This window comes from Perna viridis, chromosome 4 (assembly GCF_037379345.1).
Source record: "Perna viridis isolate PV_CMFRI_1.1 ecotype Kerala chromosome 4, ASM3737934v1, whole genome shotgun sequence".
Taxonomy (NCBI): Eukaryota; Metazoa; Mollusca; class Bivalvia; order Mytilida; family Mytilidae; genus Perna; species Perna viridis.
The window spans coordinates 312,845-333,569 of NC_142448.1; the positions used below are offsets into that span (position 1 = coordinate 312,845).

General features: G+C 35.4%; 1 protein-coding gene across 4 annotated transcripts in view; it reads left to right on the forward strand.

Moving 5' to 3' along the window:
* The window catches only part of LOC148618344 (trinucleotide repeat-containing gene 6C protein-like), a 37,451-nt gene extending 21,517 nt beyond the window's left edge, over window positions 1–15,934 (forward strand). For 2 of the 4 annotated variants that reach the window (XM_088577128.1, XM_088577127.1), the window contains 10 exons: window positions 729–811; window positions 1,410–1,541; window positions 1,847–3,348; window positions 3,910–4,176; window positions 4,951–5,091; window positions 5,191–5,271; window positions 6,786–6,843; window positions 7,457–8,887; window positions 9,125–9,201; window positions 13,351–15,934. In XM_088577128.1, the coding sequence (XP_088433254.1) occupies window positions 802–811; window positions 1,410–1,541; window positions 1,847–3,348; window positions 3,910–4,176; window positions 4,951–5,091; window positions 5,191–5,271; window positions 6,786–6,843; window positions 7,457–8,887; window positions 9,125–9,201; window positions 13,351–13,794 (4,143 nt within the window). In that variant the 5' untranslated portion in view covers window positions 729–801 and the 3' untranslated portion in view covers window positions 13,795–15,934. The remainder of the gene's footprint in view (window positions 1–728; window positions 812–1,409; window positions 1,542–1,846; window positions 3,349–3,909; window positions 4,177–4,950; window positions 5,092–5,190; window positions 5,272–6,785; window positions 6,844–7,456; window positions 8,888–9,124; window positions 9,202–13,350) is intronic. The other 2 variants (XM_088577130.1, XM_088577131.1) reach the window with 2 other exon arrangements.
* The last annotated feature ends 4,791 nt before the right edge of the window (window positions 15,935–20,725 follow it).

The window sequence follows — 20,725 nt, forward strand, 5'->3', positions numbered from 1 at the left end:
CAATTTAGTTGATTTTAACTTAGTGTGTCTCATTCCTAAAGTTTTTCAAATAAGCATATGGTTAACCAGTTGAGCGATTCAGGCTCTCTTGAGCCTCTAGTTTATTACTTTTCGTGATCAGTTTTCTAAATAATATTTTCATTGAACACTTGGGCTTTCGTCTTTTTCAGGATTAAGCAATATTTCTAGCCAACCTTGCAAGTTGATTAAAAAAAAAAAACACCAACCCTCAAAGAGGTGACAAATGGAAATTGGCATTTTTTCAGCAAAATAAGGTCTGATACATTGTTTGCAACTGCTCCTCAATGACTTGCAGGATTGTTATAAAACTAAATGGGGTGTTAGATTACCATATTGGGATGTGCATATTGTCATGAATTCTTGTTAGAACAAAAAATGTAGAAATGATGACAGTTGGAACTTGCACATTTTTCAGCAAAACTTGGTCTGATGCATTGTCCACAACTTTTCCTAAAAGACTTAAAGGATTGTTATGAAACTCAATGGAGTGTTAGATTACCATATAAAGATGTGCATATTTTCAGGAATTAGTTGTATTCTGTTATTATGTTGTTGACCAAAAAAGTACTGATTGCTTTTTGGAGTTGGGTGATAAGGTTTTTTTGTGGGGGGGGGGGTGAGCTCTCTTGCATTTATATTTTTTGTTAATATTTATAGTATTCTGATGGTGTCTATGTTTTAATAAAGAATGTTGTTGACTATTGCAGGTTAATCCAGAACAAAAAAGTGCTGTTTTAAGAAAATATCATTTGTTTTAAATAACCTGTGCCAAAGGACAAAATGCAGCAAGGTAATTTTAATGCCAGTGCTTAAAAATACGGGAAGAGTTTTGAGATTATAATTGATTATGATAGGTATCCAGTTTAAAACACCCACTCCAATTTTGTTGTTATATTTTCATTAAACTTATGGTAAGTTGCTGGTGTCATCTATGTCATACATGTATTTAGATTATTAATGGATCTTCAAAAAAGTATTTAACAATGTTCCATATCACATTCAGAAGGTTAGCATTAAATTTTGGCTTCTATGTATGTATCTCGAGTATATGTGTATGGATCTCTTTAAAATTTCATCTCATTGTTCTTTACCACAAAGGTTTGACCTATGTAGGTATGTCACCTGACCTGTTAATGAGTTAGAGACCATTTATTTCTGGCATGAATAAAATTTAATGGATTTCTGTTGTGTGCCACTTAATTAGATGCCACCAAAAGAAGAGTTTGTTTGATTTTTAGATAATAACCTTACTGGTGGGAGTGGGATCAAAAACCATTTAACAAGGCTTAGCTATTTCACTTTTGTGTATCTTTGTTTTCTCAAAGTAATTCTTTCACAAGGATTAATACCAATGAAGTCAGACTGGGATTTTTTCTTTTGATTGATAGCTGCAAAACCAGTAAATAATCAATTGAATAGTGGTTGGGGAGCCAGTAGTGTTCCAACTGGAGGCGCCAGTGTTGATGAAGATGATGGTGGATGGGGAATGGGACCACCTGGTGTTGGTAGTGGATGGATGGGCAAGTAGTACATTTCTGTCATTAATGAAAACAATTATTACTTGCTTAAACTATTTTTTTCAGATCATGTCTTGAATTTAACAATGATTGAACAGTGAGTCAACTTCAAAATGTTTCCAGTATTGTTTTTTCTTGTTGCTCTCTTTCTACATGTTAAATCATGATAATGTAGCATTAGGATGTAAAGTTGGTGGATGTAATGATTTCTAGATAATTGAATGGAAGTTTTATAGAATCAACATCTGTCCTTTTCTTTGTAAATATCTCTCTTCATTTTATTTTACTGTTTAGTTTGTGTTTTATAGGTGGTCTTTCCTCTAGCAATGGAGAAGCTCCTTCTTGGCAAGGACCAGGAGGGGATTGGAAGCCGAATGTAATAGTCGACCGAAATGATAAGGAGGCTTGGCCTTCTATTGGAGGTGACAATTCTGAGACCACTTCGGACAATGGTGAAGATAGTGCCTCCGTTAAATCAGGATCTGTGATATCAACGTCCAGTCAGGACCATTCTGCCCTCTGGGGCAGCACTCTCAATGGACTTGAATCAAACACTTGGGATTCCAATCCCAGCAGTTCCACTTGGGGCTCCTCATATCCGCAAAGTCTTTCAAATAATATGCAAGGAATAACTAGTGTAGCTGGTTCTAGTGATCCTTCCAGAGGTTGGGGTAATGTCCCTGGAACCCTCCCCCAGGGACTTGGACAAGTACAGGGAGGGAATAGGCCACAAAATTCAGTGCAAATACCACAGTCAGCAGCAGAAAGTATGCAATCGTCTAATTCCGTCTCTAATCAGGCTTCTTATGGTGCATATACTTCAGCGTTCAAGCCTGTAGGTGATTCTTGGGGTGCCGTTGGTACTATACCCAGTGATGTAGCAGGCAAGGGCAATGGCAATAGTGCTCAAGTAAAACCAGATCAGACATCCGAAGTTGGATGGCCTGTAAATCCTCCACCCACCACAGCTATTGGTGCTTCTGAATGGGGAGATGGCGCTACACCAATATCCATGGCTTCTACAAAGCAACAATGGCCCACTGATTCCAAACAAGGCCTCCAACCTCAACCAACATCCTGGGCTCAGGCGGCCGGTAAAGGCCTTTCAACTAGTCCCTCCAATCCAGTGTCAAATCAAAATGCACAATCTCAAAGCATATCACAGTCAGATGTTCCTAGTGAATTTCGCATGTGTATAGATAGTCATGATGGTTGGGGTCAAAAACCAATAAGACAAGACACAGCCTGGGAGAATGTGGAAACTACTCCTAAAGCTAAAAGGAAATTTCCCCCACCAGGTGCTGCAGCAAATCCAGAGAAACCTGCAGCTGCTGCTGCTGCTAATCCAAATATGAATAGCAATATGTGGAACAATAACAATGGAACAGGGATCTGGGAGTCTGCCAAGGAACCTCAACAAACTACTTCTTGGACAAGTGCTCCAGCAGGTAATGCATCTCAGTGGGAAGATTCTCAGTCTAAAGATCCCAATACTTGGACAAATCCTCCGGGGACTACATCAAGTCAGTGGGGGGGTAAGACTGAAACAGGGTCTTGGCCCAGTGAACGTCCAGGACAGTGGGGTGAGTCAGGTAAACAAGAAGTTAATGATGGTACTGCTCTATGGGGCAATCCTGGTGGGAAACCTGCCAACTGGAACCAGCCACCTACTTCTGCCCCACCACAACGACCTAACTGGAATCAAGCACCACCTCCAACACAGCCGGCTGGTTGGGGTCAACCTCCTGCTCCTCCTCAATCTAAAGTAGATGATGGAACTTGTCTTTGGGCTGCTGGATCCCCTAAACAGGTAAACTTTTTTTATCCTGTATTGAACTCCTAAACTTATGTTTTGTTTCTGGCTAAACTAATATATTAGAGCCAGATTATATATCTTTATTGATTTCTTTCATGAAAGAAGACACGAATACTTGATATGTAAGATACTTAAACTTAACTATATATATTAATTATAATTTTAAATGAGTTTTCATTCGAAAATATTTCATTTGTGCTTTTGTAGTAGCTGCCATAACAATTAATTTTAGTTTCATTTCAGCAGTATTTTGAGCTGCTTATTGTGTAATATTTTTTCTCAATTATTTCAGGATTGTCAACTCGTGAACATGTGAAGTTCCGTTATTATAGTGCTGAAAAAAGACACTTAAAAACTTGATAAAACTACTAATTACATTTAAGAAAAAAATTCATGACTACAAAAACCTATTTCATAGTTATATTGCAAAACGATTTTAGAATTAAGATATTGCTGAATGTGAATAGTTGATTTAACTATCTTGTTTAGTTGCAATGGACTGTTAGTAATGTATATTATTTATATTACATTTATTATGTTTTTGTAATGTTGCAGGCTCAAGCAGCTGGTTGGGGAGAAACTAATAACCAATGGAATCCACCAATAGGACAAAAACCAAAGACACCATCATGGTCTGAGGACCCCAGTACTAAGGTAAGGCTGGGAAACCCTGTTGTTGGTGTGGGTACCGTCTCCTCCTCCCAAATGGGGCCAGCTGGGGACAAGTTTTGGAATCACCCACCTGACCAGGGACCCAACCCTAAAAGTACCTTCAACTGGGGTGAAGCCGACATGGTCTGGAATACTTCAGATTACAATAAGGTAAGATCACCGCCGTTCGCTGCATGAAATCACCACAGTTGTCCAAAGAAGCCCTGGGGAGGAGGATGCATGCTCATTAATCTCTGTGTTTGTTGTTGTTTAAATGTTGACAAACAAGCTGCAGTCTCCACAATGTTTTATTCTAATGTGTAATAATATATGGATCTAACTTACATTTTTTTCTGGTTTAGGAAAGCCGTGTTAAAGCAAAGTAATTGCTATTGACTTGTTTCAGACAGGTGAAAGTTCTTGAGTGATGTGAATGGCATTGAAATTTCACTAACCATGGATGTCCTCTTCAAACCACATTTTTAATATTCCACAGTTTTAACATGTTCAGCACCTCTCTCTTTGGCACAAAGTTATCTAAATTATCTGGGTTTCATGTTGCTGCAACTATGCCCTTTTATGATATAAGTATTAAGCAAAGTAATTGAATTTCTTACCTGCTTTGTTTAGAAGTCAACTGATAGAAAGAATGATCTAGAAATGTTACTAGGATTCTGAATTAATGAAAGGAATCAATTATAAAGCTGAATACATATGTATTAAAGATAAAATGTTCATTTACTACTATTTTGTCTCTAAATTTGGAAGATCTTCAAGCGATTGAGGAAGAGATAAAGATAAAATAAAAATGCCCTGTGTCTTTTGGGGGAAGGGATTGTCAAGTGTTATTGCAGGTATCTTCCTCCTCACAACGTCTCCAGTTCCAAGGGATGGGATGGTTTTTACTTACAGCCTATCTTGCAGGCTCTTGGTGTCTTGTTGCAGGATGACATGTTCTGGAATGAGGACAAGAGCTCAAGTTGGGAAGATACAGATATGGGAACATGGGTGGACGAGACCCAGGAAAATAACTCCACATGGAGCAGTGCCTCTGGATGGAACAGAGGCAAGAAAAACATAATCAAGGTAAAGAAAAGGTTAAGGATGAGATCTGTAGCTTGTTTGTCAATTTGTTGTCAAGTTCTGTGTTTCTGTGAATGTTACACATAGTTGTTCTATTTTTAGGGTGCTAGCAGATTTCCTGGTGGGAATCAGCCTCAGATGAGAAGTCGAATGATTCAACAGTTGATGGAGCTTGGCTTTCAGGTAAGATAGAAGATGTTGAAGGCTAGATGATACACTACAGTTCTTTTGACAAAATCTTTACTGTTAAATTTACTATTTTAAGTTTCCTTAGTTACAACTATGTTGTACTTTAAATGCCAGGAATATGAACTTACTAGGGACAGTGCATCAGCAATGTCTTTATACAAAAAACATTTTGTCTTAGGTGGATGTTTGAACTTTAAGGGGCAGGCTGCAGGTGTTGCTTAATCAATGAAGTCATCTTTGACTATATAAAAAATGTCTTTTGACAAAGTGAATCTCTCTTTTTCCAATTGCTAAAGATTTAAAATGTTCTTGCTTCAACATTGTTTCATGTGTCTTAGAGAACAAAGCCATATCATGCTGTCATCCCTTAAAGTCAATTGTTTATTAGAGCTGAATAGCCTTGGGCTACATGAGTTTAGCCATGAATGTTTCATTGGTATTACATTTTTTATTTTTGGATTTTACCATCTTCCCACATCCATCAGGTTGTTGTAAAAGTGGCATTCAGTAAACTAACCATCTCTCTTCAATCAAGATGTTGCAATGCTGCCCTAAATTTTTCATTAATGTTTTTAAATGATCGGAACTTTTAACTCATAATTACGGAAATGAAAACTACTAACAGGATTTATCATATATGTAACAACTTTTTGTAATCAAAGTTTAGTCTGTCTCAATTGTAAATGTTAAGAAACATGTATCTGCAGGGGAAGCTTGATGGAACTTACAATAATTCTGTTTTTTTTTCTTCTTTTTTAAACTTTATATAAAAAAAAGCTATGCCTTGATTGATCTTTTACTGGAATGCAGACAATTCATGGAATTTTTTTTTTTAATTTCATGTACTAATGAATCACAATTTAAAGTATTCAATGGAATGTACTTTCCTCAAGCCATGAAAATTGAAACCCATGAAATTAAATGAAACCACTGTGTGTGTGTGAACATAATCAGAGAATTTCTTCAATACTTCCTCAGCTCTGATTGCTTAAATCATGGATTTTTGGATAATTTTAATTCTGAAACTTCGATATGAAACCTTACTGTAAAAACATCTTCAAAGCAAATACAAAAAATCATTCTAGTTCAAAGGTGATTATAATGGAGGCTTGTTTAATTAACATTATATTAACAAAATTCTGGTTACTGCCAGATATGACCTGCAGAATAAATGATGACATATATCTAAGTAATCTTTTAGAATGGCTGATAAACATTTAACTTTTTTTAAGGAATACATTTCTGAATGAGATCTTTTCTTGTTTACCACCCTTTTTTTCTAAATTAAACTATGTTTTATTTGTTGTGTATCATTTACATATTTTAGTATTTTTTATAACCATGAGTTTAAAAACCTAAGTGGATCAAGCATTCTGCCAGTAAATTCAAGAAAACTAAAAATAGATGTGGTAGGCATAAAAAAAACTTGAATAGAGGTTGAAGAAGATTGGATTGAACCAGAACTGATCTATTTAATTGAGTATTCATGCTTTTTAATTTGATTTCAGAAAGATGAAGCTGGTCAAGCATTGATTAACAACAACATGAATTATCAAAGTGCTCTCGGTATGTTTTGTTAAAGAAGAATGGCTTCTAATTGGAAAGTTTTTATACTGTGTGACCCTATTTATAAAATATTTGGATTAAGTACTTTGCAATGGTTTTTATTTTTAAGTTGTTGGAATTGAGATAAGCAGCATCAACATGATCTACTGTGCTGAGTTAACTACTCCAATATAGGCCACAAAACTTAGACAAGAGTTGAAGTGTTATTGTTGAATGGTGAACTTGATACCATCCTCATATTTACTAGACTGGCAAATGCTAGTCAGTTTTAATAATTGATCAAATGTCTTACCTTAGTAGACCTTTCAAATTAAATACATGTACAATATCTTAAACATTTTCATGGTGAATGTTTAACAACATGTTAATGTTGTGTATTTAAAAAAAAAACTTATACAGAAACATGCTTAGGTGATATTGACGTATTGCAGTCTGTAGTGTTGGACACTGATTAACTGTAATGATCTCTTCTGGGAACAAGAAGTAAACATTATGAAAAAAATTGAATTTTTAGGGAAGTCTATCAGTATAAATTGGAATTTTTTTGTTTCAATTATAACATTAGAAAATGCCAATTTGAAAGACATCTATATGTTGATGTTTGTCTTTACAGCTGAACTTTACAAGCAAAAAGGTGCTACTTACAGAGATGATGTATTACTTGATAGTGCCAAGTCCAAAATGATGGGTGATAATGACATATCAGATACTCAGCAGGAAAACAATCCATTTGTGCCTAATCCAAATACTCCTTTTCAAACACCAAATGCTCAAGCGTTCAAGGGACCTAGTCAGCCAGTCTCTAGTCAAACAAGTATTATTCCACCGCAACAGAACAAGAAGCCTCCCGCTGCCACTGGTCGTGCCACAGTTACACAACAAATGGCCCAACAACAAATCCTCCAGCAGTTGCATCTTGCCGTTAAGGCTGGGCTTATCAGCCCACAGCTTCTAAACCAGCAGCTCCCTCCATATGTCTTAGTTCTACTACAACAACTACTACAGCATCAACAATGTCTTCAACAGTTAATTACTACCCAACAAGTTCTACAGAAAAATAGTGTCTCAATGAATCCAATGGTACAACGCCAGCAACTTGAACAGGTCAACATAAAGATCAATACCATAAAGCAACAAATTCTCAACTTCCAACGTCAAATCCATGATGCTCAACGTCACTTGATAAAACCTCAACCTACAACAACTACTGCACAATCATCGACAACAGAGGAGACCATCTCCACAATAGAGTCCAGTTTATCCAGTCTCAATATAACCAACACTCAACCTCAACAATCCAAACTAAGTCAGTGGAAAAAGTCCACAGAGAAAGAATCAAGTCCTGAATCTGGTGCTAATATTTCTGATCCAAGTGCTTTAAACAAGGCTCCTGGTTCATCAAAAGCAAGCCAGCCATCATCATCACAATCCAGTCTACAGTATGGTGGTCTTGGCTTGACACAGTTAGGAGGGGATTCAACTTGGTCTAACATGCCAGCAACAACGTCTGGTGGACAAAACTGGCCAACAATAGCCACTACTACTGGAAATTCTACAATTTCAAATGAAGAAAATGGCAAGGAGAACAAAGAATCTCAGCCTGCATCTACTTCATCATCTCTTACTATAAATGATGCAATACCAGAATTTGTGCCTGGAAAGCCTTGGCCAGGAATAACACAGAAGAGTGTTGAGGATGACCCACATATCACGCCGGGAAGCTTTTCTCGATCACTTAGTCTGAGCGTCAATACAATTAAGGATGATTCTCTTGGGTCTTTAATGACCAAAACCAGTCCAAGTGAGTCCCTTTCATGGGCTGCCAACAATACTAAGAATATGTCCCAGAAATCGTGGATGGCTGGTGATTCCATGACACCAACATCTTTCTCAAATGAAGTGTGGGGTGTGCCATTGAAGAACAGTGCCATACAGCAACAAACTTCACGACCACCTCCAGGTCTGAAGCCAAACAACTGGTCTGGTGTTAATCGTCAACATTCCTGGGCAGGAACCAGAACTGACCCTGCTTCTTTCAATTCAGGTATTTAAATGTGAGGGTATTTAGTTGGTAATGAAGATTCAGTGTAACACAAGTGGGGCAAATGTTTGTCTTTTAATATTTTGGTCAGTTAAAGAACAATTTGAACATTTGATGGGAAACTATGGACTTACAACAACTGTTCTCAGCTTTGTTTTATTTTAATTATTCCAAAATGTAGAATATAAAATCAAGGAATGTTATGAAAGTTGACTTGAATTATCTACAACTTTTTTACAGGGAACATATCAAACTGGGATTCAAGGATGTCCAATAATATAACTCCATGTTTGATCCTGAAAAATCTCACGCCTCAGGTATGTTTACAAAGGCTAAGTGAGCTAATGCCATCACTTGGCATCCATCGTCTGTGGACACATTTTCAAAAATTTTGTCCTGAAACTACTGGACGGATTGGGAGCAAAACTGGTATGATCGTTCCTTAGGGTATTATTTACAAATTGACTATTGGGTTTTTTAATCTGAAAAAAATATGGTCGCCATTACTAAAAATTGAACATGGGGTCAAACAGTAGTTTCTGCAAACATCTTCAAAACCGTAAGGTTTAGCCAAATTCCAATCAGATGAATTTGTACAGCATGATGAGATATATCCATTGACTGATTTAGGTATAATTTTCTTTTTTCATATTATTTTTCAATCTTTGATGTTATAGTTTTCAAAATTCTTGTCTTCTTAAACTATTGGACTGATTGGAACCAAACTTGGCATGATTGCACGAATTGACCGTTGGGTGTTTTGATCTATGGAAAAGCATGGTAGCAGTTACTGAAAGTAGAATGTAGGAGTCCGTATATTTTTTGCAACTATCACCAAAACTGTTAGGTTAGTCAGATTCTGACAGAGGCTAAAAATGTTCAGCATGGTGAGATTTACATATATACCAATTTACATGAAAATCTGTTTGAGTTATTGCCCTTTTTCTTCTTAGTCTTTTTATTTCAAATATATTTATATTAAAAATCTTCTTAGCAAAATTTACTGGAAGTTGGCATGATTGTTCCTTACAGTGTGGGAAACCATTTTTTTTACAAACATGCCATTCTGGCTAGTGGAATATTGGTCTTGCAAGCCAAATAGAAATTCAACTAGCCACTTTCTATTTTCCATTCATTCAAAAAATTTCAACACTCTTCATATTTTTTTTTTCTGTACTATCATCTGTTTTCTCTTGGATTTGACTCTCTTCTCCCTTTGTTTTTCTTTCTTCAACTGTCTTTTCATTTGTTTTTAAATTTATCAAAAACTTTTCCATTTTCGAATATTCCCTCTCATTGAAGTTTTCCATGTACTTTACCAGGGCATAATCTAGGATTCAGTGAATAGGAGAAGTGACTTCTCCCTTACAGTTGTGATAGGTAGAAGCGAGTTTGGAATGGGGAGAAATCATACTTCACCGCTAGAATATTTTTTTCGCATTGATATGAAGTTGTATCTCAAGGACATGTATTCTAATAAATAATAAACAAATGAGAAGTTTAATACTGTAATTCCATTTTCTACACTTGCAAATGAATAAGTACATGCATGATAAATAACTTTAATTGAATATTGTAAGTGATGAGGTTGTCATTGAGAAGTTGTTTCTTTTAATAACATGTTCTTTAAGTCAAATAATGGACTGTGCCCTCATGTGGTCTCTTCCTGAAAAAAGAAAAAGACAATTCATGTAAATTCATCTCTGTTGGACATTATGATGAGTACAATTGTATTGTATTTGATACAAGGCACAAATCAACCTGTACAGACATGCATGTACATGTGTGCTTACATGTAATGTACATTGTTTAGTGGGATTTTTTTTTAAATAATTGAGTTATAATTTAGATTGATAAATGAATGACTGCATCTTGATATGCCATAATGGCAGTCTATTATCTAATAAATTTCCCTGATTTTTTTATAATTGATAATAGTTAGCTTAATTATCTTAATTTTTGCCTTATCAAAACAAAATGTCATTTCAAACCCACATGCACTTATACATATAACTGTTATCCAAGCTGAACCTACCAACTATTGTCTTTTAAAACCATTAAAATCACTGTAAGAATCTCTGATAGAGTAGATAAATTAATTGTTGTCATCAAATTACATATTTAATCAAGGAACAGGAAATATATATGTACCTTACCTTTTGTGATTGTTTTCCTGTGATTTTGAACTCAATAAGTTGAATATGTTTCATTCAAATAAGTTTAGCTGGTTTTATCCATTATCCAAGTCTCGAGAAGGGGTGAAATATTCCCTGGATTGCTTAGAACTGATGAAAATTAAGTGAACTGCTGCCAATTTAAGTTTTCTCTTCATTACAAAAATTGCGGCCATTTTGGTTGTTTATTACCCGAAAGAGCTAGAGTTATCTCTCTTTGGTCAAATTTCACAACAACATCACTTAAAGGAATACGAGCTGGTGACATATAACTTTTTTTTTTAATTTTTGGCAACTTAAATCTCCATTTCGCTGCTTAGGTTATGCCCTTTTTACAGAAACAAAGTAAGTACTCCATTTCTGAACTCATATTTTAAAAATAAAATTACATTTCAACGGATTCATCATTATGAAACAAGAAAATGTTTATCATATACTTCCTGTTCCTGTTCATTTTGACAAGTAATTTTTAAGGTAACATATCTTAAATTACCAAGATAATTTCGTTTGAATACTAATACAAGATCTGGACTGTCGCTTAGGTTTTGGCACATCCAGTTTACCGGAAATCAAAATGGCAGATCGTAAACACTGATTTACAAGTCAATAAAATTGACCTTATGCCAAAATTCACTCGACTATTCAAGCTAAACTTCTTAAAATGTAGGGAACATAATTTTAATGTATGATGTTAAGGGACATTTTACTAAATAACCTGTTGGCTGGTTAACTTTATTTGGCGAGCTCGCGAGCAGTGGTCTCCCACACTGTCCTTAGTTTTTTTTTTATCTAAAAAAAAAAGGTGGCTGCCGTTAGGCTATACAAAAAAAATGCCTAGGTTCATGGGCCACTTTTAAAAAAAAAATTGATGCCGTAGGGAGGCTTTTATTATTTTTTTAATGATTCATATGACAAAAGTACAGATGGGTCAAGAGTCCCATTTTGAGTTGTTGCTTGAGAAGGCTTTAAGGACTGTTTTTGAAGAGCTGAACAATTCAGGCTCATTAGAGCCTATAGTTAGATAACTAGAATGAATAATGATATTCTGTGTGTTTTTCCTGGTGAAATTCTCAATTGACAACCATTCAAGAATGACACAAAGATTATGAGCATGCCATATACAGGCCAGTTGTTGAGTTCTTAGTTGATTTTTCCAGATCTAAGATAATGTTGTTTACTATATTTTGGTGTGTACTCGAGGCTGGACTCGAAACCCTGACTTGGGAGGGTGGGGCGTACGTATTATGCATCAATATGTAAGATTTGTCAGTAATAAAAGATTTTGGTACAAGAAAAGACATTGTATAATGTTGACAAACAAACTGGAAGCGAAATTTTACAGAAAAATTCTATTTAATTATCAAATACATCTTTGAGTATTGAATTTTTAGTGATTTTTTCATCAAATCATGTGCAAATTTCTAAATAACATGTTTCAAACAACTGTTGTACAATATTCCCTTCTTATAAAACATGGTTAGAGATTAAAATGAAACAACTAAAAACCAAATAGTAACAATGTATTTTTTTTTTTTTTTGGACAAACCCTCTTTATCAAATGCTTTTGCAGCGTAATATGATTATTTTGATTGTTTCTTGCAATTTTCTTTCTTAAAAGTATGTTTTTAAATGAAGAATTGTGAAATTTAAGTTACAACAGAAACCTGACATGTCCAAATTTTTCGACTTTCAATCTTGTTTTATAAGCTATTTCATACAACCTGTGTGAATTTTATCAAGCTTTGAAATTAAAATTATCCAATTTACGTAGCTACCGATCTTCACACGATGTTTTAGTCTGCATATAACTTTCTTTCCTTCACATTTTCGCAGGAAATATCGCATCAAGGTTAATTGACTGATGAAGAGCAAGATATCTATCTTTTGTCTTACAAAATTTTACTGCAATATATGTCTAAAAAAACTTTTTTCAAACATTTAGACCTTCAAAATTGCACTGTGCACAATACATAAATGCGTATTATACACACCAAAATACAGTATTTTCTTGATGTTAAGAAGAATCATAATTTAGTGGATTGCTTAACACTAGTTCGATTATAAGATGGATGTCATGATAACCAATTGATAAATTATAGTTTGAAGCTTGGTCAATTTTCAGGGTTATACAGAAAAATTAATAAAACCTTACCCAAGTTTAATTATCTCAGTATTATTTTCTGGAAACTTAAAAATTTAAAAGGCTGTAAGCAATCAATATTTTTACACCATGCGCTTATTTTTGTACTAGCTTTTTTGTGTTAGAAATGAGTGAATGATTTATCTTTTTAGATTGATGGGTCTACTCTGAGAACACTATGTATGCAGCATGGTCCTCTTGTTTGGTTCTATCTGAGTCTCAACAATGGTCAGGCCTTAGTCAGATACCACTCCAAAGAGGAAGCATTTAAAGCGCAGAAATCTTTGAATACGTGTGTCCTTGGAAATACAACCATTGTGGCTGAGTTTGTGTCCGACAATGAAGCGGCAAGATTTGCAATGACCGCCCAATCATCTAGTCAGTGGCAGTCGCAGCAGCCAAATAATTCTGCGTATCGCCAAAACAGCATGGGTGTTTGCAATGATTCATGGAACCAACCAGCTCAGGCTAACCATATGGCCAATAACTACAATTCGGGGGGAATGTGGGGGAATGGCGGTAGTGGTCTTTGGGGGGGTGGGGATGACCACAATGCCAACTCTCTGCTCGGCAATATAATGGGAGAGTCCATGTGACTTCCTCGTGATCTCCATGTTAAAGCGGGTTAATTGTGGGGCGGATTCAGTATTCCATTTGTTAACCAATGTGTTCTGAGTTGTTAGGTCAGAGATGCAGACCAGCCCCCAATGATGCAAATACTTTGGTGCTCAATGCTTCCAAGAAGCAGAGCACATTTTATTTTTTTTTTTTTTTTCATTACTTCCAATGAAGTATGTTTAGTCTTTCATAATTCCTTGTTCTTGTCAGGTGGGCTTGGTCTAGATAACCTCCACCTAACAACTCTTAATTTATTGAAGGGTGTAACAGTGTGCACACAACCTCATTGTTTTATTTAATGTCAAACTTCTCAAATGCCATGTGTAATATTAAAATGTAAAAAAAATCACAAAAAAAATTATAAAAATGAAAATAGATATAAGTATATTGATGTTTATTTTTAAGATGTGTAAACAAACTACTGTGATATTGTCCACCATTCATTCTATTTTTAGTGGGTGACTGTGATTCCACGTGTAGTGCTAGACGCCCACTCCCTAACGACACTGTGCCTACCTCAGTTTACGAGGATCAGTCTCGCTAACTGCTGTCAGGTCGTTTCCATATCTTGAGCATAATTGTTGAGGCATTATATCAAAATGTAGGATCTGGAGCTCTGCCAGAAAATTTGTCGCAGCATTTTAAAACTATTTTGTACATTGTGATAAGGATCTTATTAATGGCAACACGTTGTGTTATAGCATATTGTGATTGTACCAGCTAGGGTACAGTGATAGCAGATTAACCATGTGAACACTTTGTAATTCCATTTATATATTTTCCAGCTTTTAATTGACCAATTATCATGTTAAAGATTGCCAAAGTGTAGTAGTAAGAGGATGGGCAGCTTTTATCAATGAAGTGATCCATTTTTGACATGACATACATATTTGTGCTCGTAGCATGCTTTGAAATGTATTACAATAATTGATCATCCAAAATGAGTATTTGTAGTTGTAAAAGGCCAAATAAAAAATCTTGTGTTTTTGTTATCATGATATTGAGAATAAAGGTTTGTAGTTAGTCAAATTTTCTTACTTTTTCATAAAATTTTGTATTTAGGAAATTTTTCCTTACTGACGACAATGATTTGTTTGATGGCACTAGTTAATAAAATAAGGAATTGCCTTGAGCAGATCGGTCAGTACTTAAAAAAGAAACACTGAAGTTTTTTATTTGGCCTAAGCTAGAGATTCTGTTGAAGAAGTTTGACTTTCTGACGTGTTATATTAAGCATTCCATGACCACTGTGTTCATCATAATCGCACACCTGCAGCTGGAAGTGTATAGAATCACGATCTCTTTGTGTTCAGTGTGTATTTTGACCCCAAAGTTCTGTTGTAGGGTGTATTGGAGGAAAAAGACAAGTCGTTCTGATATTTATAACCTTTTGAAGATCATTAACTGTTAAGTTTTTGTCATGATGGTTGCTATCTGTGTGTCTTTGTTAAATGTATGGCAGGTAGTTTTCAGTTGAATGTTTTTTTTTTTTTTTTTGTGATCTATAGTCAATATTTCAAGTGCTCAACTGAATGTAATTTTAAAGAAGTGTGTGATTTATATATTTATTTTCTAATACATGTTTGGCATGTTACATTGCAATCATTTTGAACTATGAAAATTACTTGCCATATAATTTTAGATTCAGGGGTTACTAGGTTGGAATAAATGTCTGTGTTGGCATTGGTTTGAAATTTTTACCAGAATATTAAAACTGGTTGGAGGTTTTTGTGCTGTTTCTGGCTGCTGATATTTCTGATTGCAGGTGTGTTCAAACCAAATACTGAAATCCTATGTGTTTTATCTGTGCAGTTTTAATGTAAATACTACTTAATATTTTATGACCAAATATGGAGAGATTAGTCAGAAAGGACAACTTAAGGATCAGTTTAGCTTGATTAGTCCAAGATTTTATGTAAAATGATTGTGACATTCTCCAAATTTTATTTCTAATATTCAGTTGTTGTGTATCAATTCAAGGTTAATGGATAAAAAGTATTGTCAGCTTTTTCAAATAAAATTGTACATTGGCAGAACTGTCTCTTTCTCTTGCTTTGGAATATGTACTTTTATACATATGTGATAGAAAGACATTTCAATAAAAATCATGTAGTGTTATTTAGAGTTGACATTTTTCGGATGTCTTGGCTCAAAGCCTCCATTTCCTTTACATAATGTTTCTGTTCTAAGTGGAGAATGACATGTGACATTGAACAAAAAGATACACTGTACACACAAAGAGGAAATGTTTTGAGGATACTAAAATACAAGTCCTTATATTATACCCACACACACACAGGAATAACACTCTAAATGTCCTGTAAGCACAGCTCCTGAATTGTACAAGGGATATTGATGAAATTTTTACAGGAAGGTTGATAACTTTCGATGACGCGATGGGAGATAATCCCACTTGAGGATTTTGCATCTTAAATCTTGATAGTGAAACACCCTGGCTGCTCAAGGGATTTTCAAGAATTTCGGTAGGAAGGTTGAAATTCATATGTAAATGTGCGTTGTCGGAGGGCTCCAAAGGCGATAATTGAACATTTAACTTCATATTTCAAATATATCTCCTTGCATTTGCTTCAAGTTCCTTTAGAAAATGCCCGACCTTATTCTTGCGGAATCGGTCAACTGTAAAATTATAAATGCACCTTGAAAAGAACTCCACAGAAACATAACAAATCCTTGCGTTAGAATAGCAACTATGTACTTCTGTCTTGAAAATATTCAGGTTAACCAGAGTTGGTACGTCGTTCAGGCTACAACTCGAAAATGCTGCAAACTTTTCGTGAAACTGGTGAATATCGTTTTTTTTTTATCCAATCTTCGTTTTGAACAGTAGGACTTGATTCCTGAAAAAAAATGGTATGGTTTTCAGACAATTCCTGGCAGCAATCTGCAAGGAACTTAGGTGAATTGCTTATTTATTCTGATAAATGCTCGTCTTAAAATTTTTGGAACCTGGTGAGTTATGCGACTTCATTAACAAGATTATCCAAAGAGCCCGGAGCGCTCATCTGGCTTGATGAGCAACATTCTACCTTTTAGCTCTCCTGGATTTTAAGGGTCTTGTGAGAGTAATCAAGGCAACCAAGATTCTAACGGAAATCAAAAGAATGTAATTCAGGGACAAAGACATACACAACAATTAACATAATATAACCAAAATAATATAAAGTAACATAAATAGGCAACACGGATTCCACTAAATACTGGGAGCATGGACCAGGTACACCTGTAGGGTTAGAGTCCTCTACTTTTCTAGAAACACCCGCCGAGCCGCTCATTTAAAGTAAAGTCCAGGGTAGACGAGCTATTGCCGTCACTTGGCGGCGTCGTCGTCGTCGTAAACACTTCTGAATTTCAAGACTTTTCTATGAAACTACTAGACCAGTCAGAACATAACTTGGTATCAATGTTCCTTAGTGTGTTCTTCATAGAACTGATGTGGTTTTTTTTGACCCGTCGAAAAAACATGGCCACACTTAAAATAGAAAAAAGAAGTTTTTCGCATACATCTCCAAAACCGTTAAGTTTACAAAATCTGACTAGGGTAAAATAGCTCAGTGTAATGATATCTATCTGTTGTCAATTTTTCAATTTAATCTGTTAAACCATGTTAGAGTTATTGTCCCTTTTCAACGTTTGTTTTGTTTTAGCTCTTTTTAATGGTTTTTTTCTCAAAAGTCTTCTCCCTGCCATTACTTGACCAATCGGAATCAAATTTGGTATTAATGTTTCTTAGGCCGTTATGGTATTCTTCAAAGAGCAGGTGTGAGGATTTTTGATCCGTCGAAAAACAAAAAAAAATGGCAAATAACGTTCTAGCACCCTCTTTTTCCGAGGAACCTCGGCTGTCATCCCCTCCTTTTCAAAGTGTCTGGATCCGGCCCTGAAACGACCTCTACTAAAGCATGCCGAACAAGTGGAAGTAGAACTGTTCGACGTACGAGTTAATGAATTGTTGGTTCTTTGGTAACAAGTCCTATTTTTTCTGTACTTTAATTACCCCACATATATGTACATGGAATGGTAGATAAAATAGAAATCCTTAATGTAGTTCCAAGGAAATGACAGTATTCTGTATGACAGCTTTCGCTCGGGGTAAAATAGTGCGGCATAAATGGTCAGCCTGTGGTAACACAATGATAAAATGGAGTTTCCGTGGTTATTTCTTAATTGTCCCACATGTAAGTCAGGGTAGAGAATTGCCAAGACGTTACGCGCGGTGTTTTTTTTTTTTTTTTTTGTTTTTTTTTGGGGGGGGGGTCAGAGGAAATGTGGACGTCATTTTTCTTTGACAACAACTGTCTGATAAATAACCACGAAAAAAAAATATATACACAAGAAAGCAAAGTTATCATTAGTAATCTTCTTGAAATAAATAAACATTATACGCTATTGTTATTGTATATATATATTTAATTTAATGATTAATGTAAGTGCCTTTTTGTATTTGTAATATATTCCTATTTCCCTTCTTTTTCTAAAGGCAGGTTTAAGATATTCGTGTCGGTGTCCCATTCATTTTCTTTTTGATAATATTTTCTGTTTGAGTTTCTCCTCTTTTCCATTTTCTTTAATTTCCATTGCTTTATTCTTTCAGCTGTTGAAAGTTTGCCTCGGGAGGAAACACACAAAATATTTTTGATAATATTGTATTCTTAATCATTTCGACCTTTATTAGAACAAGAGCAGCGTTTTATATGTTTTTTTTTATCCAAAAAACAAGTAACATTAAATGATGAATGTTGTTGCTATGGTTGATGTGCTGTGTATTTATGACATTTTCCGATATCCTTTCGACCCGTGCAGGTCAAAAGAGTAGGTCTGCAGCAGCGCTAAGATTGTCGTAAAAGGTGACTAAATAGTGTTCAGAACCCTAGCCGGGGGCTTGGGCGCTCTGCCCACAGAGCAACTGGGTTGTGTGCTCCAGGTGGTGGAATGGGGTACCCCTGGTATGTTACATGCTGGGGTTGTCAGGCTGTAATACGGAAAACCTGACTGCAAACCATAGTGGTGCAGTGTTTTGGAAAAGATGCCACGTTCCTCGCACGTTAAAAAACCCTACTGTGGTATTCTCCCGGAGTAGGAACCATAGGGCTCCGCCACAGGAGGCTAAATTGCCCGACCCTACCCATCTCTCCCTATTTCGAGTGGCAATCAAAATTCGTCGAACCTATTGTCCCTGTGTACCATCCCATTTTTCATTTCATCATCATTTCATGTTCATCGCCTGAATATAGCTGAAACATTGCTGCTCGGGCGTTAAACCCCAACAAGCAATAAATCAATCTGACTTCTGTATTAACTTTTTTGTGTTTTTAAGTCGGTGAAATCGGCATGATAATAATACAAGTACTTTTCGAAAAATAAACATGCATTGCATTTACATAATCAGGCAGTTAAGGTAAATTGTTTCATTTCTAAACTGGTCCTCAGTGGATTTCTCATTTGCAAAAAGCTTTAATACGATATCTATGACAGTAAAAAACTCGAATCTGGACATGATGCTAATAAATCAATGTTAGAAGGGAGTTTCAATCTTGTCTTTTGGTAGTGTTATATCTATTTTGTCAGATTGAATTTAGATTGGACTTTGATTATGGATTGGAGTGGTGTTCATTAATTTTGTTGTTACCCTGATTTCACATTTTTTACCCAAAATACCCCAAAGAAGATCTATCAAACATGAAGTCATGTGAAAAAAAAGCTATCAAAGAATTTGTCTATATCATGTGAAAAAAGAAATAGTGACGCACAAAGTCAATTCTATTGATTAAGTAATATAGCTGACCCAAATTTTTTCTTGTGTTTTATTTTTTTCAACAACAAAAAAATACGGTCGTATAATGGTATGACGCTATCGTCATAGTCAAATGTCGTCGTTGTCTGTAGGCACTTAGTTTTCTTGTGCTATCTTGAATATTAGTTGGTTGATCATTAAAAAAATAAAGAAACAAGGTTTCAAACCACAATGGTATTTAATTATGGGTGGCCACAACCGTTTTAGAATAAGGGACCAAAAAGGGACCACAAACAAGCAATGCATAGAAATCAACTATATAACCCCAGTAAAAGCTTAAAAATGTCTATGATAATGTTTCATAATATTCAATACCATAATGGTCATACTGATATTGATGTTGGGGGTTAAGACTTGACATTTTAGAAATTACGGTCCAAAAGGGTGGGGGGGGGGGCAGAAACACTCATTTTCCTGACGTCAAGACAATAACTTGACTTTTAGTGAATGGATCTCATTGAAATTTGTGTTACAAGGTGCCATACCACCAAAGGAAGGCACAGATTGATATTGAGGGTTAAGTCTTTAACCTTTTTGGAATAAAGGGGCTAAAATGGGTCCTGAAACAAGCATTTTCCTGCTGTCAGGTTAATAACTTTAGTATGGATCGTATATATAAATTTTACTACATGGTATCATACCACAAAAGGACGACTGAGTTTGATTTTTAGGTTGTGACTTGGGCCAGGTAAGAAAAGTAAGAATAAGGGGCCAAAAAGGGAATAGAAACAAGTATTTTTTTCTGATTTCTGGATAATTACTTGAGTAAAAGGATTCAGGTCATATTGTTATCCCCTGACAAATATCTAAAATAATCCAAATTCAAAGCTGTATCAAGTTTGAATGGTGAGGCCATACTTAACCCAACTGTTCAGGGTTTGACCTCTACAGTTGTATCAAGCTGTGCCCTGCAGAGCATTTTATTAGCCACAGTGGTCATTTTGTTCAGACTATGTTTTTGACAGATACAATTTTGAAACTATGTACATGTACATTAAAGATAATTGTAATTAAACAACAGCTTCACTAGACAAAGAGTTTCTGAGAAGTAAGTTTTTGTATAATGTAACAGACAACATTGTATGCTAAATGAGGTT